The sequence below is a fragment of the Leucoraja erinacea genome, chromosome 20, assembly GCF_028641065.1.
Source record: "Leucoraja erinacea ecotype New England chromosome 20, Leri_hhj_1, whole genome shotgun sequence".
Taxonomy (NCBI): Eukaryota; Metazoa; Chordata; class Chondrichthyes; order Rajiformes; family Rajidae; genus Leucoraja; species Leucoraja erinaceus.
Genome location: NC_073396.1, coordinates 23,847,595 through 23,868,885, shown reverse-complemented (window position 1 = coordinate 23,868,885; position 21,291 = coordinate 23,847,595). Strand labels below are relative to the sequence as shown.

Genomic DNA, 21,291 nt, shown 5'->3' with positions numbered 1-21,291 from the left:
TGGATTACTCCTGTAGAGAGCCAACACGGGCTGCAAAGGTGATACAACTCAACTCCCTCTGTGCTCAAACAATGTTATGATTGTTGTCCCATGATTCTTTTGCCATTTATTTTACTTCCAAATCTTCTGGGCCTACCACAAATGGGAAATTTAGTTTAGAGATACAGGCCCTTTGGCCCATCGACTCCACGCCGACCATCGATCACCCGTTCACACCCTAGTTTCATGTTCCCTCACTTTCCCGCCCACTCCCTGCACACTAGGTGCGATGTGCCGATTATCCTAGGCCGATCATCCTACAATCCCGCACACCTTTGGTTGGAAGGTGGGAGGAATCCGGAGCATCCAGAGGAAATTCAGAGAGAACGTGCAAACTCCACAGGGACAGTACCCAAGGTCAGGATCGAACCGGGGTCTCTGACACTGTGAGGCAACAGCTCTCCAAGCTGCACTAATGTGGCCCCATTTGTTTCTATTTGATGACATTACCAATGATCTAGATTGACAAATGAATGAATCGAGATATTCACTCTGCATGGGTAAAATGTCTTGAGACGGCACCATTGATAGAGGTGGCAAGACTTAATGTAAAAGGTGTTTGTCTATTCCAAATGACTCATGTTGTACATGGCCAAGCTGCTGCAGAAGACATGACTGCACCTGACCATAGACAGAGGGACAAGAATAAGATCTAGGTAATTCAACATGTAGGAAATACACAATCACCTGGAATAGGGGTGCAAATACAATGCAGCCAGCTGTTACAGAGGCCAACGTGGGATCCTATTGCAGTAACCTGCAGCTCAAATTGAAAGGCAAGACGAATTATCGCATTAAATACCATTGCATGAAAGTTGCATGATGAAGGTATTTACTGTATGTATTTACTTGCTGCAAATGGGCAAAAAGAGAAACAGGTTAATCAAGATTGAAAGACTCAGCTTTTGATCACTAACAAATACATCGAGATGAAGCTCAGCCCTCTGCAGCTTGCTGCGTTGTCAGCCAGATTGCTTATTTACAGAATCTCAACAGTATATCTCAGGAAAAAAGCATTATCCAACTGAAGACATGTTCTGCCAATATTAGGACAAATTGAATGCTTGGAGAGATATAACAACAAATGTGACAATGCCTATTGCAGGAAAGTGTTATTATCAACCAGCCTTGACATGGAAGGGTTCTCAATGGGAGCTTATGTTAAATTGGAGAAACCGGGCGGCACAGTGGCGCAGCGGTGGAGTTGCTGCTTTACAGCGGGTTCGATCCTGACTACCGGTGCTGTCTGTACGGAGTTTGTCGGAGTACGGAGAGGTCTCCCTGTGACTGCGTGGGCTTTCATTGGGTGCTCTGGTTTCCTCCCACACTCCAAAGACGTGCGGGTTTGTAGGTTAATTAGCCTCTGTAAATTGTCCTTAGTGTGCAGGATAGAACTAGTGTAATCGCTGATTGGCACAGATTCGAAGGGCCTGTTTCCACACTGTATCTCTAAACATAGCTTATTATTGTTGGCGTCCAATGTTGTGGCTAAACTATCCATCAAATAGTCTAATCCTCCAAAACATAATTTGGCAAATCCCAAGTTAAAGTATGAAACTATGAACATAACCCTACTGAATCCATGCCAGCAGTATTTGTCATGAAAGTACAACTATAAATGATTTTGAGCTATGAATGCACCAGGGATCTAACTGGCAGATGGGAACAGAAACAAAATTGTTAGAAATGCAATTTCTAGTCAACTTCCAAAGGGAGACCATTTTGGCCCAATGGTCATGTCTGAATTTTGAGTTCTCCTAATAAAAAGAATGGAGACAAATCGGAAATTTGAACAGTTTAGTTTAGTTTTTAGTATAGTTTAGAGATACAGCGCTGTAACAGGCTGTTCATCCTCGCTGACCAACGATCCCCGTGCATCCTTGTGCATCCTCATGCCCCTTGTTGTTTGTCATTCCTACAATAGCTCATTCAAGAGAACACTCGTAGTGTTGGAGTAGCTCAGCGGGTCAGGCAGCAACTCAGGAGAACATGGAGAGGCGACATTTTGGGTCAGGATCCTGAAGGTCGTTAATTCTTTTCCCGTTATTCCATTAACTACACCTACACTTCACGCAGCCTTGACAAGGTCACCAGCACAATCAAGGATCAGTCTCGCCCTGGTCACTCCCTCCCCCTTCTCCCCTCTCCCATCAGGCAAGAGCTATAGAAATCGCATAACACCAGATTCAGGATCCAGCTATTATCAGGCAACCGAACGGTCCTCTCATCAGCTAGAGTCCGGTTGTGACCTCCCATCTACCTCATTGGAGATCTTTGAACTATCTTTACTGGACCAATGTTATATCTTGCACTAAATGTTTCACCCATTATCCTTTATCTGTGCACTGTGGATAGCTTGATTGTTTTCATGTACAGTCTTTGCTCTGACTGGATAGCTGACAACTGAAAGCTTTTCACTGTACATGATAATAATAAACTAAACTAAACTAAACATGCCGCTTAACCCACTGACTTCCTCCAACAGATTGTTTTTTGCTGTAACGTAATGCTTTTTGGGTTTATGCAAGTAAGAATGTCATTGTTCCGTTGTTGGTACACATGACATTTAAAGACTCTTGACCACGTAGAGGTTGTGAGAATTACTGGCACGCTCATCATTTACTGCATATTCATAAACGTCCTTGAAAAGTTGGCGCCTTCTCGAATTGCTGCCATAGCAACATGCTACAAATACCAAGCTTTGGAGGTTCACCTTGAATTTGTTTAATATTTGCAATGCCCCTGTCTGGGAGCAAAGCATTCACATTTTTTTTGGCGAGCATTTATCTCACGAATGCCCCATTTTCTCGCGCACGCCTTCAAAGGCCGATGACTAACCATGTCATCGTGTGAGAGAAAGTCGGCATCTGTGGCTTTAAGAGAAAGATTCCGAGGCTGATCTGCACACTCTGTGGTGAGGAGCCGTCTGTATCGAGTCTCCGGGTATGTGCGATGTTACCTGGAGCCGTCCCTTAAATAGTAGCCAATCTACTGAAGGGAAGCTGTTGTCACACCAATTGTGACAGAACTAGATCATACACTGGTGCCCTGAGCTGTGTTAATCACAGCTGTGTCTCAAAAGGGAATTTGCTTTCCTGCCTCCACAATGCTTCTTTAAACTTAATGGTCTATCGTTACGATGTCAATTATTATTCTTGGTACAATCGGCGGCTCTCCTGAAAAGAACATCCGCCTGCCTCTAACCATTCTCTGTGCTTTTAATGCTGCAGCTACTGCAAGTCGTTCTCTCCCAGAAAGGATCAGCTTCGGAAACAGCAGGAGGTGACGGAGCTTCCAAATCCGAGCAAGCTGCAGGTAGGCCTCGAATGTCGAGACTTGGAACCCCTTCGCCCGAAGTGCAGGAGGAACAAGCCAACAGGGTCATTTAAAAGGGGGAAAGTAACGAGAGGTGCCAGTTTTGTGCAGAACCCTCCAGGTCCTCTGTAAGATGGTGTCCCTGCATGCTCACAGCACAGGGTGGATACAGTGGCAAATCTACCTCCATCCAGTCGTGTGATTGCTGGGACTATATCATGAAACATTATTGAGTAATTGTTTGTAACTAACCACAAAATCTGGATCTCAAATAGTTATTTTAGTCATTTTTTAGAAAGTGATTGCTCTAATTTGTGCCGGTGTAAATTCCACCCAAGTCTATTGCTTTTCTAGTACCGAGGGTCCATATTTTCTGCCTGCAAGTTAACCATGTACTGTGACAATTGCACGTACCAGGGGATTGTATGCCCATGTACAACACTGCCTGCTTAGAAGATGCCTCTTGTTAAACCTCCTCTCTCCCCCCCCCACACCCCCCCCCCCCCCACCCTTGTTCCTTTCCCAAATTCCTAGAGAGGATTTATTTTTGTTTTTTGAAAATTGCTATATAATCCGTTCCCACAGCCCTAAGATGTGTATCCATGGTTTTAACAACATGCTGCCTAAAATTACTCTCTCTGTACAACCTATTCTCTCAGCAGCTGCCCTATTTATTTGAAGTTATGGTGCAACATACATTTTAAAGTGAAAATAAAATCAAGGCAGTGTGAATCATAAAATGTTTATTCCTGTTCACCAGTTTTAGACTTTAGAGATACAGCGCGGAAACAGGCACCTCAGCCCACTGAGTCCACGCCGACTGGCGGTCACCCCGTAACCTATCACTATCTTTACACACTACGGACAATTTAGCATTTTTTACCTAAGCCAATTAACCTACTAACCTGTATGTCCTTGGAGCGTAGCAGGAAACCAGAGCACCCAGAGAAAACTCACGTGGTCACGTGAGAACGTACAAACTCCGTACAGACAGCACCCGTAGTCAGGATCGAACGCGGGTCTCTGGCGCTGTAAGGCAGCAATTCTACTGCTGCGCCACCGTGCCGCTCCTATGGTCTTGAGGATGCTGATTTGTGCTGGATAGAGTTTCATGGGTAGAATGCATTACAAGCAACATTTGTCAAGTGTGATAAGAAGGAATTGCAGCTGCTGGTTTATACCAAAGGACTCAAAGTGCAGGAGTAATTCAACAGGTGAGGCAGCCTCTCTGAAGAAAAATGGATAGGTGATGTTTCGGGTTAGGACCCATCGTCAGACTGGAAAGGTCCTGACCTGAAACGTCACCTATCCATTTTCTCCAGAGATGCTGCCGAACTGCTGAGTTGCTCGAGCACTTTGTGTCTCTAATCAGGGACATTGAAGCCAGGGTGCAGGGTTAACCTCCAACTAGTGTGGGATACAACAGCTGCATGGTCTGAGGAGAGGAAGGGAAAATGGTAGCCAAAACGTTCACTCCCAATTTTAATCCAGTGTTATCTTTCACGAGGCACAAAGGTGTGACGTTAGGACAGGAATGACCGCTCATATGGTCAAAAAATCTGCTAGCCCGTGAGGAGCAGAAATCACATTTCGGGGGTGGACACATATTGGAGTTATTGGCCCGGAATTTCCCATATGTTGCCTGACCCGCTGAGGTACTCCAGTACTTTGTATCCTTTTGTGGGCAAATGGGGCTAGGTTAGATGGGGGCATGGGTGAGCTGGGTCGAAGGGCCTGTTTCCATGCTGTATGACTGTGACTCATCCTGGATGAATCTGTCAAATGTGCAAGACAGAAGGGCTAATAATGTCCATTAAACGTTTTTTTGGGGCTCTGTTTTCTCGCAGGGGTTGTTCGGCCCCAGGGCGCGGCCAGTGGTCCTGTAACAGAGCAACCGTATGGCGAACCTCAACTGAAGAAGGCAGAGACACTATCAGAAGCAAAGGTAAGTGAGTTGGTAAACACCAGCACCCTGAGCAGAAACTGCTGCTGGGGATAGATGTACGCTTTCAAATCAGTCAGGTTTATCTTCTCTCTCTGCCTGTCTATCTGCACGGCCATTTCTCCAACTGAGATCAGAGCTGGAAGGCGGTGAGTAATCATTTATTCTTGTAAAAGATTTGTATCTGTTGAAATTCTCTTTGACAAACTGTCAGGCATGACCAATCCAATTTACATTGCATTTCACTCCATTGTGAGACTGATGAAAAGGTATTTATAACCAGTAACTGCCTACTTACATGACGTGTATCTAACTCTTCGTTGGTGAATTTGTATCTTGAGTGCACCGATCATTCTTATCTCAATGGTTATAGAGCACATCGGCAGGTCGGTCGTGACTGAAAGATGCGTCATATAATGTAAACAGAAAATAATCTGATCAAATTTAATCCTCATTTGTTTACATTGAACCTTTCTAGTTTGTGGCATTCCTTCAGTGACTCGTGTACCTGATTGTGACTCAGAAAAGATGCTGCAGAGATGGATTGCTTCAGTAACAATGCTCAATGATATAGTTAAGAAGCCAAGTTAACAGACCAAGTTAACAAAGATGATGTTATATGGACACTGGAGCATGATGGCAGCTGGTTGACTTGAAAGGCTTTAAATGTCTCCTTATCTACGGAAACCCACGCGTATCTTCCTGGAATTGGAACAGACTTCCAGTCTCCTGACTGGGATTTCTTTTAGTAATTTCTTTTTTGGTTCCAGAAGCAGAATTAAAAATATCCGTTGACTTGCCCTCCACAGCCATCTGTGGCAATGAATTCCACAGATTCACCTCCCTCTGACTAAAGAAATTCCTTCTCCTTTCTAAAGCTACATCTTTTTATTCCGAGGCTGTGGCCTCTGGTCCTAGACTCTCAGAAATGTGACTTTCTCACATGTTCCTATGACTATTCATTTTGAAGACTCGGTTGCAGCCACTGCTGCTTTACTTTTTATATAGGTGCAATAGTCAAATTGATGTAGCACTAGCAGTCCAATGATATGTTCAAATCCAATTCACGCTAAATGTATGGAATTTTGTGTACACCAAGAGTGCAGGCATATGACCCTGAAGGAGGAGAATTTGTCCGTCCTTCCTGCTCTTGTCCCATCGTGACTCCAGTTCCAGTTAACAAAGGCATTTTGCGAGGGGTAGATTTATTTTGAATGATGTAGAACCAACAGCCTTACAGTAAAAAAATTGATGTTTTGTGTTGAAACTCTTCATCTGGACTGAGCATTTCCCTCCACCAATGCTGCCTGACCCACCGACTTCCTCCACTAGATTGTTTTTTTTGTTCGAGAGTGCATCATCTGCAGTCTCTTGCATCTCCAGTGCTGGGTTAGATTTTGGAGACTCCTTTAAGAAAAGGTCCCAGTGTCTCTGTGGTCAAAATGGTACCAGGAAGGGGGGGGGGGGGGGGGGGGGGGGAGTGGTGGGAACAAGGAACTGCAGATGCTGGTTTACCAATGAAAGACACAAAATGCTGGAGTAACTCAGAAGAAGGGTCCTGACCCAAAACAACATTTATCCATGTTCTCCAGCACATGCTGCCTGACCCGCTGAGTTACTCCAGCACTTTGTGTATTTCAAGCTGAAGAGTGGTGGTAGTCCTCCCTGGGCTATTCTGAATCATTGAGGTTAAATGAGACCCTGCAACATACAGAGGCACCAGTAACCTCGATGAATTAAAACAGAAACGGTTTGAAGCATTGTATGAGGCAGTCAGCAATTGTGCAGAGGAATAAGTTAACAGGCTGGGAGTGGGCTCTTCAAAGGAAGTAGAAGTGAGCAGCAATCAATTGGAAATAGGCAGATGGGAATGGGTTAGAGAGTAAGACAGGCGTATGCCTGCACACACCCATGCACATACATGCATGCACACACTTAGAGGTACAGACATGAACTACTGCATAAATACCCAGACACACATTGGAAACATTGCTACACACATGTATACTAATGCTCACACTCAAACACGCATATATATGCACGCACACACATATCGGGATACACATGTGCACACACACTTGCACAATCGTATGGCAGTTAAGTTATCAGACTTGACTGCCATACTGTGACTATTTATCTGGAAGTGTGAGTTTCAATTGCACCATGACAGATGTGGATTTTTTTGAGTGTCTAAATAAAAATAGCAAATTAAAAAGTACTATTGGTAAAACAAACGACTGTGTTGGCATATCAATACAGCCGGTTTTCAGGATCATGCTTCAAGGAAGGAAATCTACCCCCATTCAATAGTTAAATTATTCAATAATCGTTTTATTGTCACATGTGCAAAGTGCTAACACAGTGAAGTTATTCTTCTTACAAACAGTCCAGTGGACAATTGCCCTACCCCCAATCCCCGATTAGCAAGTGTACAGAATAGTCTACTGAGACGGCATGCAAGCGCCATGTTTTGCTGCTATTTTTAAAGTCCATGCTCCAGTTCGTATGAACGGTGCCTGTTCCAGGCAAGTCCCAGGCTGCTGCGGGCCTCAAACCATCTCCTTCCTTGTTCTTTATCCCGTCTGCAATATATGTAAATCCAGACTCACAGCCATGTGGACAACCTTATATGGTTAAATGTGTAGGAAGGAACTGCAGATGCTGGTTTAAACCAAAGATAGACACAAAAAGCTGGAGGAACTCCATGGGACATGCAGCATCTCTGGAGAGAAGGAATGGGTGACGTTGGGGTCGAGATCCTTCTTCACACTGGTTTGGGATGAGGGAAACGAGAGATATAGACGGTGATGTGGAGAGATAAAGAACAATGAAAGAAAGATTAGCAAAAAAGTAACGCTGATAAAGGAAACAGGCCATTGTAAGCTGTTTGTAGGGTGAAAATGAGAAGCTGGTGTCAAGTCAAGTCAAGTTTATTTGTCACATACACATACGAGATGTGCAGTGAAATGAAAGTGGCAATGCTCGTGGACTTTTGTGCAAAAGACAAACAACCAAACAAATTATAAACACAATCATAACACACATATTCTTTTACATAATAAATAATGGAAGGAAAAACGTTCAGTAGAGTTAGTCCCTGGTGAGATAGGCGTTTACAGTCCAAATGGCCTCTGGGAAGAAACTCCTTCTCAACCTCTCCGTTCTCACCGCATGGCAACGGAGGCGTTTGCCTGACCGTAGCAGCTGGAACAGTCCGTTGCAGGGGTGGAAGGGGTCCCCCATGATTTTATTTGCTCTGGAGTTGCACCTCCTGTTGTATAGTTCCTGCAGGGGGGCGAGTGAAGTTCCCATAGTGCGTTCGGCCGAACGCACTACTCTCTGCAGAGTCTTCTTGTCCTTGGCAGAGCAAGGACAAACCAGATGGTAATATTTCCGGACAAGATGCTTTCCACCGCCGCTGCGTAGAAGCACTGGAGGATCCTCGGAGACACTCTGAATTTCCTCAATTGCCTGAGGTGGTAAAGGCGCTGCCTTGCCTTACTCACGAGTGCTGAGGTGTGTGATGCCCATGCCAGATCCTCCGAGATGTGGACTCCCAGATATTTAAAACAGTTCACCCTATCCACAGGATCCCCATTTATCCTCAATGGAGTGTACGTCCTCGGATAATGTGCCCTCCTAAAGTCCATGATCAGCTCCTTCGTGTGACTTGGGTGGAGGTGGGATAGAGAGAGAGGGAATGTCGGGGCTACCTGAATTGACAGAAATCAATATTCTTACCACTGGGCTGTAAGCTGCCCAAGCGAAATATGAGATGCTGTTCCTCCAATTTGTGTTTAGCCTCACTCTGACAATGGAGGAGACCTAGGACAGAAAGGTCTGTGTAGGAATGGGAAGGAGAATGAAACGTTTCCTTACTGACTCAGGGAAGGCCATTTCACGGAGCCCTATATCAGTAAGGAAAAGACAATAGAGGCTGGGCATGCCAAATATTATTTACACTCCATGAACAAATTAGGAAAAAAAACATGAGCGCACCTGGGTGCAAGCATTTACACTTGTACATGCGTGTAACTATTTTCTAGGCCCCCCTCGGTCATGACTGACCATGGGTGATGCATCCTAGCTGTTGGCTGCCTGCTCCAAACCTCAGCTAGAGCAGCGTCGCTTGTGGCTGAAGAGACCAATGCGGGAGTGACAGTGTCTGTGGCAAAGGTCACATTTGTGTGTGTGAGGTCTCTGGTTTGTTGAAGTTGCTGCGCTCCTTTCTGCGCTCCCGCTTGTCTGCCGCTGCGTTCAACAGTTTCTCTTGCCCCGTTTTGAGATGTTGGTTCAGGGTATCTCTCCACCTCGTGCGGTCAGCTGCAAGGCTCTCCCAGGACTCCACATCGATGTCGAGCGCCTTCATATCTCTCTTGCATACATCCTTGTAATGTAGCTGGGGGCGGCCGATGGTTCGCCTCCCAGATGTAGCTCTCCATAGAGGATGTCTTTTGGAATAACGCCATCCTCCATGCGGTGGACATGCCCCAGCCCCAGCAGTCTGTGCTGCCTGAGTAGAGTGTACATACTGGGAAGGCCAGCGCGAGACAGGATCTCGGCGTTGGACACTCTGTCTTGCCAGGTTATGCCCAGGATTTGGCGGATGCCTCTAAGGTGGAACATGTTGAGTCTTCTCTCCTGTCTGGCATATGTAGTCCATGTATCACTGCCGTACAGCAGCGTGCTGTTGACACAGCCATTGTAGACTGCTATCTTTGTCTTCACTGCCAGCTTTGGGTTGGTCCACACTCGACTTGTGAGGCGAGCGAGAGTTGTAGCTGCCTTCCCGATCCTCTTATCAATCTCCGTGTCCAAGGAGAGGTTGTCGGTGATTGTGGAGACGAGGTACGGTGAACTGATTCTGACGATGCTGCAGTTGTGTCCCACACCCAGCAGGAACTACAGTCACCGATGGACCGCTTCTATCGGGCATGCAAGGGCTTCGGGCTGACCATCAGCCTGAAGAAAACTAATGTCTTGGGGCAGGATACAGAGGCGCCGCCTGTCATCACCATCGATGACTACGAACTTGTAGCTGTCCATCAGTAACTATTTAAAACTAGCAATACTGTAGGAATCAAGTGTGAAGACAAGCAGGAAGCTTCCAAAGCATATGTAACTCATCCAGTCATTCAACACCTCCTCACTCTCACTTGTACCTGCCATCACAAACAATCATTAAAACACACACTGTTTTATCTTTGATGTAAACAGTGAGTCAGTTGTGTACATCATTTGCAGATGTAAATTGTCTATAGGACTAATTCATCTCTTTGATGTTCTGAAATAAACTTTTGATCTAGGATCCGCAACTTGACCCGATAGTTTCATTTCTTGGCTAATTCTGGAGTTGTTCCTTTCAGTCTCCTGTAGACTAACTTCTAGAATGCACTCATGGTCATTTTGTTACTCTCCCAGAGAATCACATGTGTATTCACGATTCTAAGCCCTATTTTCACAAGATTAATATAAAAGTGAGAGACTGTCATTTATATTCATCTTTTACAAGATAAATATAAAAGCAAGAGAATCCATCCCTGCTTGACAAAGTGTGGAGCCAGCAATGGCTGCCTCGCTAACAGTCTGTCTATCCCTTCCTTCTTTGTGTTTTAATAGCATGTGTCAAATATGTTTTTAGTGTTCTTTAGATGGTTTTATGTCGGCAGTAGGGGGGGGGGAAGTTAGTGGAAACTTTTTCTAATCTGTTACCTCGACGGAGATGGGAGTTTTTTCCGTATCGTATCTCCGTCCACACTGCGGCCTAACATTGAGGAGTTGGCGGCCTTTGCTGGAGACTGACTTTTGAGAGCTCCACCGCGGGGAGCCTATGGGACTTTAACATCGTGGAGCCCGCGGTCCCTTTGCCAGGGATCGACCTCGGAGCTCCAACCGTGGGTGCTGGCCGACTTAACATCACGGAGCTCACGGTCTCTGATCAGAGACCGACTTCGGGAACTCCAAGCTGCAGGAGCATTGACCGCCCCGACACTGTACATCAATCACCCCGACGCGGGGGCTTCAACCACCGGCTGCGGGAGCTTCGATCGCCTCGACTGCGGATTGTTCAACCGTCCCGACCGTGGGATAATAAAGAGGAATAAGAATGGACTTTTTTGCCTTCCATCACAGTGAGGAATGTGGGGAATCCACTGTGGTGGATGTTTATGTTAACTTTTATGTAGTTGTGTGTCTTGTTCCTTTTTTTTCGCATAGCTGTATAATAATTTGCATACCGCTGTACCTTAATTGGTACATGTGACAATAAAAAACCTTTGAAACCTTTGAAACATCACCTATTCCCTCTCTGCCTGAACTTTCTTGAGCTGTGGAGTGACCACCTCTTTTTGCCGGGATGGAAATATCAAATACTGGGGGCCATAGCTTTAAGGTGACAGTGGAAAGCATGGCGTTTGGTCTCGCCGATATACAGAAGAGACCAAGCGCAGGCTCGGCGATCGTTTCGCTGAACACCTCCGCAGGGTGCCTAAACCTACCTGATCTCCCGGTTGCTCAACACTTTAACTGTCCCTCACTTTCCCACACTGACCTTTCTGTCCTGGGCCACCTCCATTGTCAGAGTGAGGCCCAGCGTAAATTTGAGGAACAGCACCTCATATTTCGGTTGGGTAGCTTGCACCCTAGCAGTATGAACATTGACTTCTCTAACTTCAAGTAGCCTTTGCTTTCCCTTTCTCTCCATCCTGTCCCCCTTCCCAGTTCTCCTACCAGTCTTACTGTCTCCGACTATATTTTATCACTGTACCGCCCACTCCCTTGACATCAGTCTGAAGAAGGGTCTCGACCCGAAACGTCACCCAATATTTCTCTCGAGATGCCGCCTGTCCCGCTGAGTTACTCCAGCATTTTGTGTCTACCTTGCATTTCTTTGAGGTTTCTTTCCTCTGTCCATCTTCTAATCATTTTCCAGAGAAAGGTTGGAAACTCAATCATATTATACAATTCCTCAATGCCATGTGTCTTTTGCTGGGGGGGGGGTTTCGCTCCAATTCCATTTCTCATCGTTTTGTTTAGTAACCGATTTAATGATGTCTAGACTGTTGCATGATCTGGCAACATCTAGTACAGTATTGTACCACTGTAGAATATAAATTCCACTTTATTTTTCAGATTTCCTGATCTTTAGAATTGCTTTCACTTTTTCCTTGACCTTGCAGCTATTTTCAGTCCAATATAAATGAACAAGTGAACATATTATTCTTTTGAGCTTTATATTGTGTTCACTTGCCAGTCAGAACACTTCCTTTAGTATTAAAATTCCTGTTCTTTAGTATTTTTGGCAACTGGTATTATCAACTTAATTTCATAGACAATTACCTAAATTTTGGAACATTTTGTCCAATATAGGAGGGACATGGTGGCACAGCGGTAGAGTTGCTGCTTTACAGCACCAGAGAATTGGATTTGATCCTGACTATGGGTGCTGTCTTTATGGAGTTTGATGTTCTCCCTGTGACCACGTTGGTTTTCTCCGGGTGCTCCGGTTTCCTCCCATAATCCAAAGACGTACAGGTTTGCAGGCTAATGGGCTTCTGTAAAATTGTAAATTGTCCCTAGTGTGTAGGGTAATGCTAGTGTACGGGGTGATTGCTGGTTGGCAGGAATCGGTGGGCTGAAGGGCCTGTATCTGTGCTGTATCTCTAAAGTCTAAAGCCATAGCTTGAACAAATCTTCTAAGATGATTTCAAATCACATAGTGATTTTATGCAAAACAAAGACATAAATGATTGTTCGTTGATACTCCTTATTTACATTCATTTGGGCATGTATATGTGATAGATCTTGTTGCTGAAATGTAGCTCCTGTCAATTCTGCTTATAGATCATTTGCAGAGAGATTTGTTGTCAATTACCTTGTAATCACTACATAGTCAACCAACCTTGTTTGCTTTAAGTGTTGCCAGTCACCTGATAATGTTGTCACAAAAATTGAACGGTGCTTTTCAATGCTTCAATGATGCTTTTATTGTCACATGAGTGGTGCAAATTATTTTCTTACAAACATTCCAGTGGACTATTGCTATACCTAAGCACATCCTTGATTAGCAAAATGTACAGAAATAGTCTACTGATCCCGCGCATGAGAGGCGCCATGTTTAGCGCCATTTTCCAGTGAATGATTTTGTACCATTTTTGCTGAGCAACTCACTTCAATCCAGTTTCAATTCTTAAAGCCAACCTGTCCCCATTGACATTGGCCTCCTTATGTAGTCAGCTATACTCATCCGTAATGAAAGACACAAAGTGTTGGAGTAACTCAGCAGGTTAGCCAGCTTCTCTGGCGACATTTCATGTCTGAAGAAGGGTCCCTGGCTCAAAACGGCAGTCCCAACCAGAAACATTGCCTATCCATGTTCTCCAGAGATGCTGCCTGACCTGCTGAGTTACCCAGTCAACACATTTTCTTTTTTTGTAAACCAGCATCTGCAGTTCCTTGTATGTACAATCATCCATAGTTTAATTTGCTTCCTTTGCATCTATAACGACAATTCACATGTCTCTGGAATATAAATGACATGGAAAATATTGGTGGTTGCTGTTTTAAGCCTGCATTCATTTAAAGATTGCCTAATGTGACTAACTACTGTGTGTGTTGTTTTAACATAATTTAGTGTGTCGTTAATAAGAAGTACTGTTCAGACACTGAAGCATTTCAATTACTTCATAAAATACTAGTTTGTTGTACCGATGATCACTCTTACAGAGAGATATTGAGATACTTTCATGCCAGAAATCTCTGGAATTGTAAATTTCACCACTACTCGTAATCTTATTTTCATGCGCATACCTTGCTTTATATAAAGTCTTCACTCTAACCAATGCCATCTTGATAGATACTGATTTTTTCATACAAACTGAATATGAGATGCTGAATTTGCTCATGTAACACAATTGTACCACAAATTAATTTGTCCACAAGGGGTAATCTCTTGAAATTGTGTTACTGAGATAAATCCTTCAAGTGGCACAGTGGTGCAGTGGTTAGAGTTGCTGCCTTACAGCACCAGAGCCCTGGGTTCGGTCCTGACTACGGGTGCTGTCTCTACGGAGTTTGTACATTCTCCCTCTGACGGCATGGGTTTCCACTGGGTGCTCCGGTTTCCTCCCACATTCCAAATACATACAGGTTTGTAGGTTAATTAGCTTCTGTAAATTTTCCCTAGTGTGTAGGACTAGAACTAGTGTTCAGGTGATCGCTGGTCGGCACGGACTCAGTGGGCCTGTTTCCACTAAACTGTATTTCTAAACTAATAATAAAAATATAAATATAATAACAATAATAATAATAATAAAGTAAACTAATAATATTGGTCGCTAACGGTTTTGACTGCTTCCTGATTTGTAGACCCAAACTTGTAACTAACTATAATTTGTGACACCTTTTGGTTAAAATGATTCTCCAGTTTTTGAGTGCACCATAAAAAATGCTTTTAGGAAGGAAGGAAATCAAAATTTTAGAAAGTAGATTTGTCTCATGTGATCTAGTAGCCTTGGAAGAAAGCAAAGCAAATTAGATTGACCCCATCATCATGCAGCAGGCAATTAAAACATGGGAACAGTCAAGGGCCCGATACCTAATTTAGTTTAGTTTAGTTTAGAAAGCAGTATGGAAAGCGGCCCTTCGGCCCACCGAGTCCACGCCGAACATCGATCACCCATTCACACTAGTTCTATCCTAAACACTAGGGGCAATTTACAGAGGACCAATTAACCTACAAACCTGCACGGCTCTGGGATGTGGGAGGAAACTGGAGCACCCAGACGAAACCCACGCAGTCATAGGAAGAATGTGCAAACTCCACAGAGGCAGCACCTGAGGTTGAGATCGAACCTGGGTCTCTGGCACTGTGAGGCAGCAGATCTACCGCTGCGCTACTGGGCCGCCCTAATATCACCTTGGCCCTCAGTGAACTGGGCACAGTTTGAGTGTCACTGCTTTGTGTAAGCCATGGGTTACTCCCTGAGCCACAGTTAACAGATGTAAATGAATGTGTTGTAGTTATAATTAGAAAGCAATTAGACATAAGGAGTAGCAGGACATGAAAACTCAATTGTTGGTCAGTGTAGAACCACCATTAAAATTGATTGGATGAGTGACATTTTCACAGTGAACTGTGAAACTGTAAAGCCCCTCACTGTGTAATATCAATTTGTTGTGGCACTCGCTCGCTCTTCAATTTTATTTGGGACTGAGTTGCCCGAAGCAGCCGCTGGTGGTTGCGGGTGTTGCTATAGCAACAGCTGAAATCTTAATTTCACAATGTCATTTAAGCTGCGGCGAACTGTCACAGTGCCGCCTCTAGAATTTGTTTTGCTTTATTATAATGTAGCTTAGCCGTGCTGCTAATAGCATTTGAAAGAGATATAGTGGATTAAAGCAGATTTTTGTCAAACATTTTCAAATAAGTTCGGATTAAAATTGAAACATATTTATAGGACTAAGGCTAGGAATCTATCGGAGGTAATTAGATCTTGTAAACCTCTAGGTCAATTAATGGTAAATGTGCTGAGTGAAAGTATTCAATCTTTGAAACAGTTTGATAAATGGTTTGCCCTCCTAAATTGCAACTCCATTAACCATTCTTCAACTACTTGCTCAGCTGATCAATATCCTGCTGTAATTTTTGATAACCATGTTCACTATCGACGATACCACCCATTTTGAAATAATCATGTTTTCTACATTATCACCCAAATCATTGATGTAAACCACAAAAGCAGTGGGCTCAGCACCAATTCCTGAGGCATACCATTAGTCACAGGCCTCCCGTCTGAAAAACATCCTTCCACCATCCTTCACACTCTGCTACCATCCATTAAACCAATTCTCCATTCATTTGACTATCTCTCCCTGGTTCCCATGCAATCTAACCTTCCAGAGCAGCCTACCATGTGGAATTGTATCAAATACCTACTGAACAGTTGCTATATCAAGCTGTAATGCATTGGATAGGATGCTTTCCACAGTAAGATATTGGTACGGGTCGTTTGAGACATGACAAATTTTCTTAGCCTTCAAAGGATGTAGAGGAGCTGGAGTGCTTTCTTGACCATTTCCTCAATGTGATTGTGCCATGAGTAATAGTTCATATTAAAACCTAGGGACCTGAAGCTCTCAACTATTTAATCACCATTGATATAGGCTGGAATGGGTATTCCATCCTGTTTTCTGAAGTCGATCATAAGCTCCCTCATTTTTCTGACACAGAGGGAGAGTTTGTTGTCATGGCAATTCCCATCCTGTACTCTGTACCACCGCAGTGGTGTCATCTGTAAACCCGTAAATGGTGTTAGGCCAGAATTTGCACACATTTGTGAGTGTATGGGGAGTACAGTGAGGGACTGAGAACACAACTTTGTGGGAGGCCGGTGTTATGAATTATCATGGAGGATGTTTTGTTGCCTATTGTGACACATTACATTCTAGGAGTTAGGAAATCAAGGATCGAGTTGCAAGCTGGGTGGTTGGAAGTCAATGTTATTGAAATTATGGGGGTTGAAGGCAAGCTTTAGTCAATAAATAAGAATCTGACGTTGATGTCTTTGTTATCCAGATGTTCCAGGGATGAGTGTCGGGCTAAGGAGATGGCATCTATGGTGGTAGGCGCATAGCGATAGATTATGGAGTTGAAGGCGAGCTTTAGTCACTAAATAGGAATCTGATGTTGATGCCTTTATTATCCAGATGTCTGAAAGTTTGGGGTTGATATGAGTCATGACCAACCCACCGAAACACTTCATGATGGTGGCTCAGAGCCACCAATGGTAGACATTAAGGCACTCGACCTTGTTTTCCTTTGATACTGGGATTATAGAGTTTTTTTTAAAGCAGGTGGAAACCTTAAGGGGCTGTCCCACTTGGGCGGCCTAATCCGTGAGTTAAGAAGAGTGTGTTCGGCCTTCAAGCTCGAAGGCACTCGCCTGGAAAGCATCGAGCTGGATCGACCGACCGCGTTGAAACCGCGAGCTGGATCGACCGACCGACCGCACACGCACATACACACACACACACACACATACACACACACACACACACACACACACACACACACACACACACACACACACACACACACACACACACACACACACACACACACACACACACACACACACACACACACACACACACACACACACACACACACACACACACACACACACACACACACACACACACACACACACACACACACACACACACACACACACACACCACAAAGGCGGGGGCCAGGGAAAGCGGGGGAGCACCGTCTGAAATTCACACCCGCGATGAAGAGGAAGGTAAACAGCTGCCACAGTGTACTGTAAGTCCTTTAGAGAGGGGGAAGAAGGGGAGAGAAGGGGAGAGATGGGGGGAGATGAGGGAGGGGGGAGAAGGGGAGAGAAGGAGGGGAGGGGAGAAGGGGAGAGATGAGGGAGGGGAGAAGGGGAGAGAAGGAGGGGAGGAGGAGAGGGGGAGAGAAAGGGGGGAGAAGGGGGGGGGGGGGGGGGGGGTGGAAGGAGGAGTGGAGACACTTTTAAGAAGTATAATAATGTTTAGCAGGCATTTTACCTATCGGTCAGTTTTCCCTGGTCCTGAAAACTCCGAAGAGCCAAATAAAATGCCCGGTCAGCGGAGGAGATTGCCTACGGCTGCCCTCGACTGCCTGTAACTAAATAGCGACTCCACTCCACTGCACTACGAGTTCAAAAGAACCATGCTGACCAAATTTTACTCATGGAAAATTTTTCAACATGCTGCAAATTTTTCTGCGACCTAGCAGAGGCCACGAGTATTCGGGAACTTCCCTTGAGCATGAAGGAGAGTTCCAGCGACCTCATAGGACCTCCTAGGACCACGTGTTGACCATGCTGCGAGTTTGGAGGTCGAAGCCACTCTTCTAAACTCGCAGATTAGGTCCCCCAAGTGGGACAACCCCTTTATATTGGAGTTGGGAGAGGTTAAAAATGTCGGCATATACTCATGCCAGCTGGTTCGAGCAGGTTCTGAGATGTCAGGCCATCTGCAATGGTGACTGGGAATACAGGAGCGCCAAAAGCTTTTGGGACAGGTGGCATCATTCCACTGACATTCTGTTCAAAGTGAACATAGAATGCATTGAACCTGTCATGGAGGAATGGGTTGTTGCCAGCAATTTTGCCCAACTTCACTTTGTCACGTATAATAACATGCAAACGTTACCACAGTGCAGGGGTATCATTCTGGTTAGTCCACAACTCTAGCTTAGTCTGGAAGTGTCTCTTGGCATCTCTGATGACTTTGCGAAAATCTTACCTAGATTTCTTGTGTAGATCGAGATCACCCGACCTAAACGCCGCAGACTCAGTCCTCACTAGGGAGCGGGTCTCATGATCCATCCATAGTTTGTTGTCTTTGGCACGCAGTCCTCTACACATTTGCTGATGAAGTCTGTGAGAGCAATAGTGAACTCATTTAGGTTAGTTGCTCAGTATTTGAATATGGAATATGGAATATTGACCCAAAGCAGTCGTGTAGAGGCTTATCTCTTTCCACAGCCGAGCACTGTGCAACTTTCTATACTGGATCCAGAGCTTCAGATTCTGCATGTAAGCAGAACGGCAGCGCAGCCTGATGGTCAGATTTTCTAAAAAGAATTGCTGGGATGCAGTGTTCGGCATCTTTGATGGTTGTGTGGCTGTGGTCGAGGGTGTTTGAGCCTCTGGTGGAACAGAAGATGTTATGATAGTACAATGGTGTACAATGTTTAATGAATGCACACGTTTCAAGGCATCTTCAACGCATCAGTGAAAACAAAACATCCTTGATTCCAAGGGACTACCTCACAATAATTACTGTGACAGAATGTTTTGTTTTTCTCTTTTAGTATCGAAAGAACCAATTAAGAATGGAATCCTTAATATTTAACTTTGCTTTAAGCAACTTCCAAAATATAATAGATGGTCACGATTGTCAAGTGTGGCTGCCATCATATCAATTCATCCCTCCATTTAGTTGGCTCCGTAGTAATTTGTGTTTGGCCATTTCTTTCTACGCTATCACATGTTGTTTTTAAATAATTCAGCATTACTGTTGAAGACTTAACTACCTCCAGATTTCTAAAGGATGTGACATCTTGACGTTAGATTTTTTTTTACCACTGAATTCTAAACTGTTCCCATTCCATTTTTTTTTTGTTATCCTTTATCCAGAACCCAGAAACAGTTTTTAACTGGCTCAGTGAATTCCAACTCCAGCAGTATGCTGCTAACTTTATCAATGCTGGCTATGACATTCCAACCATCAGCCGCATGACCCCAGAGGTAAGTCTGCCAACAGCAAGAGGGACAAGTGGTAACAGAGACCGAGTGAGATGCCACTGGGTGACATCGGCCTCCAAATGCTGCATGTGTTTGAACAAAATTGCTCGGCCTACCACCTGAGCAATGGTGAATTGGTTAAAATGACAGTTAAATCCACTTCCTACAAACTTGTTCCTGTAAATATACTAATACCCACAGTGAGGTTTGTGCATTAGATAATGACAGAAAAGCACTCATCTGCAATCATATTCCATTGCAATTAACCCAAACAGTGAAAGTGAATTAACTAAAAGCTGTTCCTGATTATTTAGTCAAAGGAAACTACAGGCTTCTTACACCACATGAAGTAAAAGAGACATGACCTGCCTCCCGCCATTAATTCATTTATGTATTTTTACTGAGAACTGGTTTTGGTTCTCACAAATATGGTTCAAATTTTTGTTTTGTCGATAAATGACATAATTCACTGTTATAATCCAACATATTTACATCCTGATATAGTCTGAAAAATTGTTCCGACCCAAAACATCACCTATTCCCTTTTCTCCAGAGATGCTGCCTGACCCGCTGAGTTACTCCAGCACTTTGTGTCTATCTTTGGTATAAACCAGCATCTGCAGTTCCTTCCTACACTTTTACATCCTATTTTGTCGCAAGCCCCTTCCTGACATAGTGATCCATGCAGACGAGATGCTGCCTGTCCCGCTGAGTTACTCCAGCATTTTGTGTCTACCTTCGATTCATGCAGACTGACAGGCACCCACTGGCCTCTGTCAATGTGTAAATAGCAAAACTCCACAGACCACACACACACTAACTCCCAATTCTTCTAATTCTCTTATTATTTTAATCCGATTCTAGTGGCACTGTAAATCTAAAATTTTCTTCCATAAAATGTCCTACTTTTTGTCCATTTTATTATCGCCAAGAACGTGCAGATTCATATCACTTTTAGGTTGCAATAATGATTACATGATTATATATCAATTTAAGAAAAATACCCTTAAAGGATTAAGACGAAGTGTGATATATATTTGGTATGGTAGTGCACTGTTTAAATCAATGGATTAAATATTTGAATTCAAATCCCACAAAGATCATAGGGGGATTGGATTTCAATTAATTAATTAGCCTGCGATAAAAAGCTAGTAACAGTAATGAAGCAATAGAAGCTCACATGGTTTACTGGGTGGGGGGGAATCTGCCATCTTTATGTGGTACGCTTTACAAATTACTGTAGGCCAACTGTAATGACAGAAAGCACATGCAGCATATGAGCAGAAAGAAAAAGAGCTTCATATTAATGAAACCACTAAAACGGGGAACAGTTAGAGACAGGTTTCAAGCTGCACATTAAGGTGGGAGGGAAGAATAGAACAAAATGTAAAGTCTGTGACAGGATGGAAAGCTAGGGGGATTGAAAGGCAAAAATTGATTATGCAAGCAAACAACAGCCCAGTCAAAGAACAGATGCATAACAATTCACTGAAATAATTAAAGGAATATTGGAAATCTGGAATAATATTGCTAATAATCAGAAATGATTGATTCAGTGTTGAGTCTGGAAGGCAACAACGTGCCCATCAGAAGGTGAAGTATTGTTCCCTGAAGCTTCGAAGCTGAGGGCAGAGAGGGCAGAGTGGGAGTGAAACAGAGAATTAAAATTAGTTACTTGCATCACAAGCTGCA

General features: G+C 44.0%; 1 protein-coding gene across 2 annotated transcripts in view; it reads left to right on the top strand.

The window, feature by feature from the left end:
• Positions 1 to 21,291, top strand: part of caskin1 (CASK interacting protein 1) — a 379,139-nt gene that overhangs the window by 315,251 nt on the left and 42,597 nt on the right. Inside the window, exons 14-16 of one of the 2 annotated variants that reach the window (XM_055651671.1) lie at positions 3,270 to 3,354; positions 5,202 to 5,299; positions 19,492 to 19,602. In XM_055651671.1, the coding sequence (XP_055507646.1) occupies positions 3,270 to 3,354; positions 5,202 to 5,299; positions 19,492 to 19,602 (294 nt within the window). The remainder of the gene's footprint in view (positions 1 to 3,269; positions 3,355 to 5,201; positions 5,300 to 19,491; positions 19,603 to 21,291) is intronic. The other variant, XM_055651672.1, reaches the window with a different exon arrangement.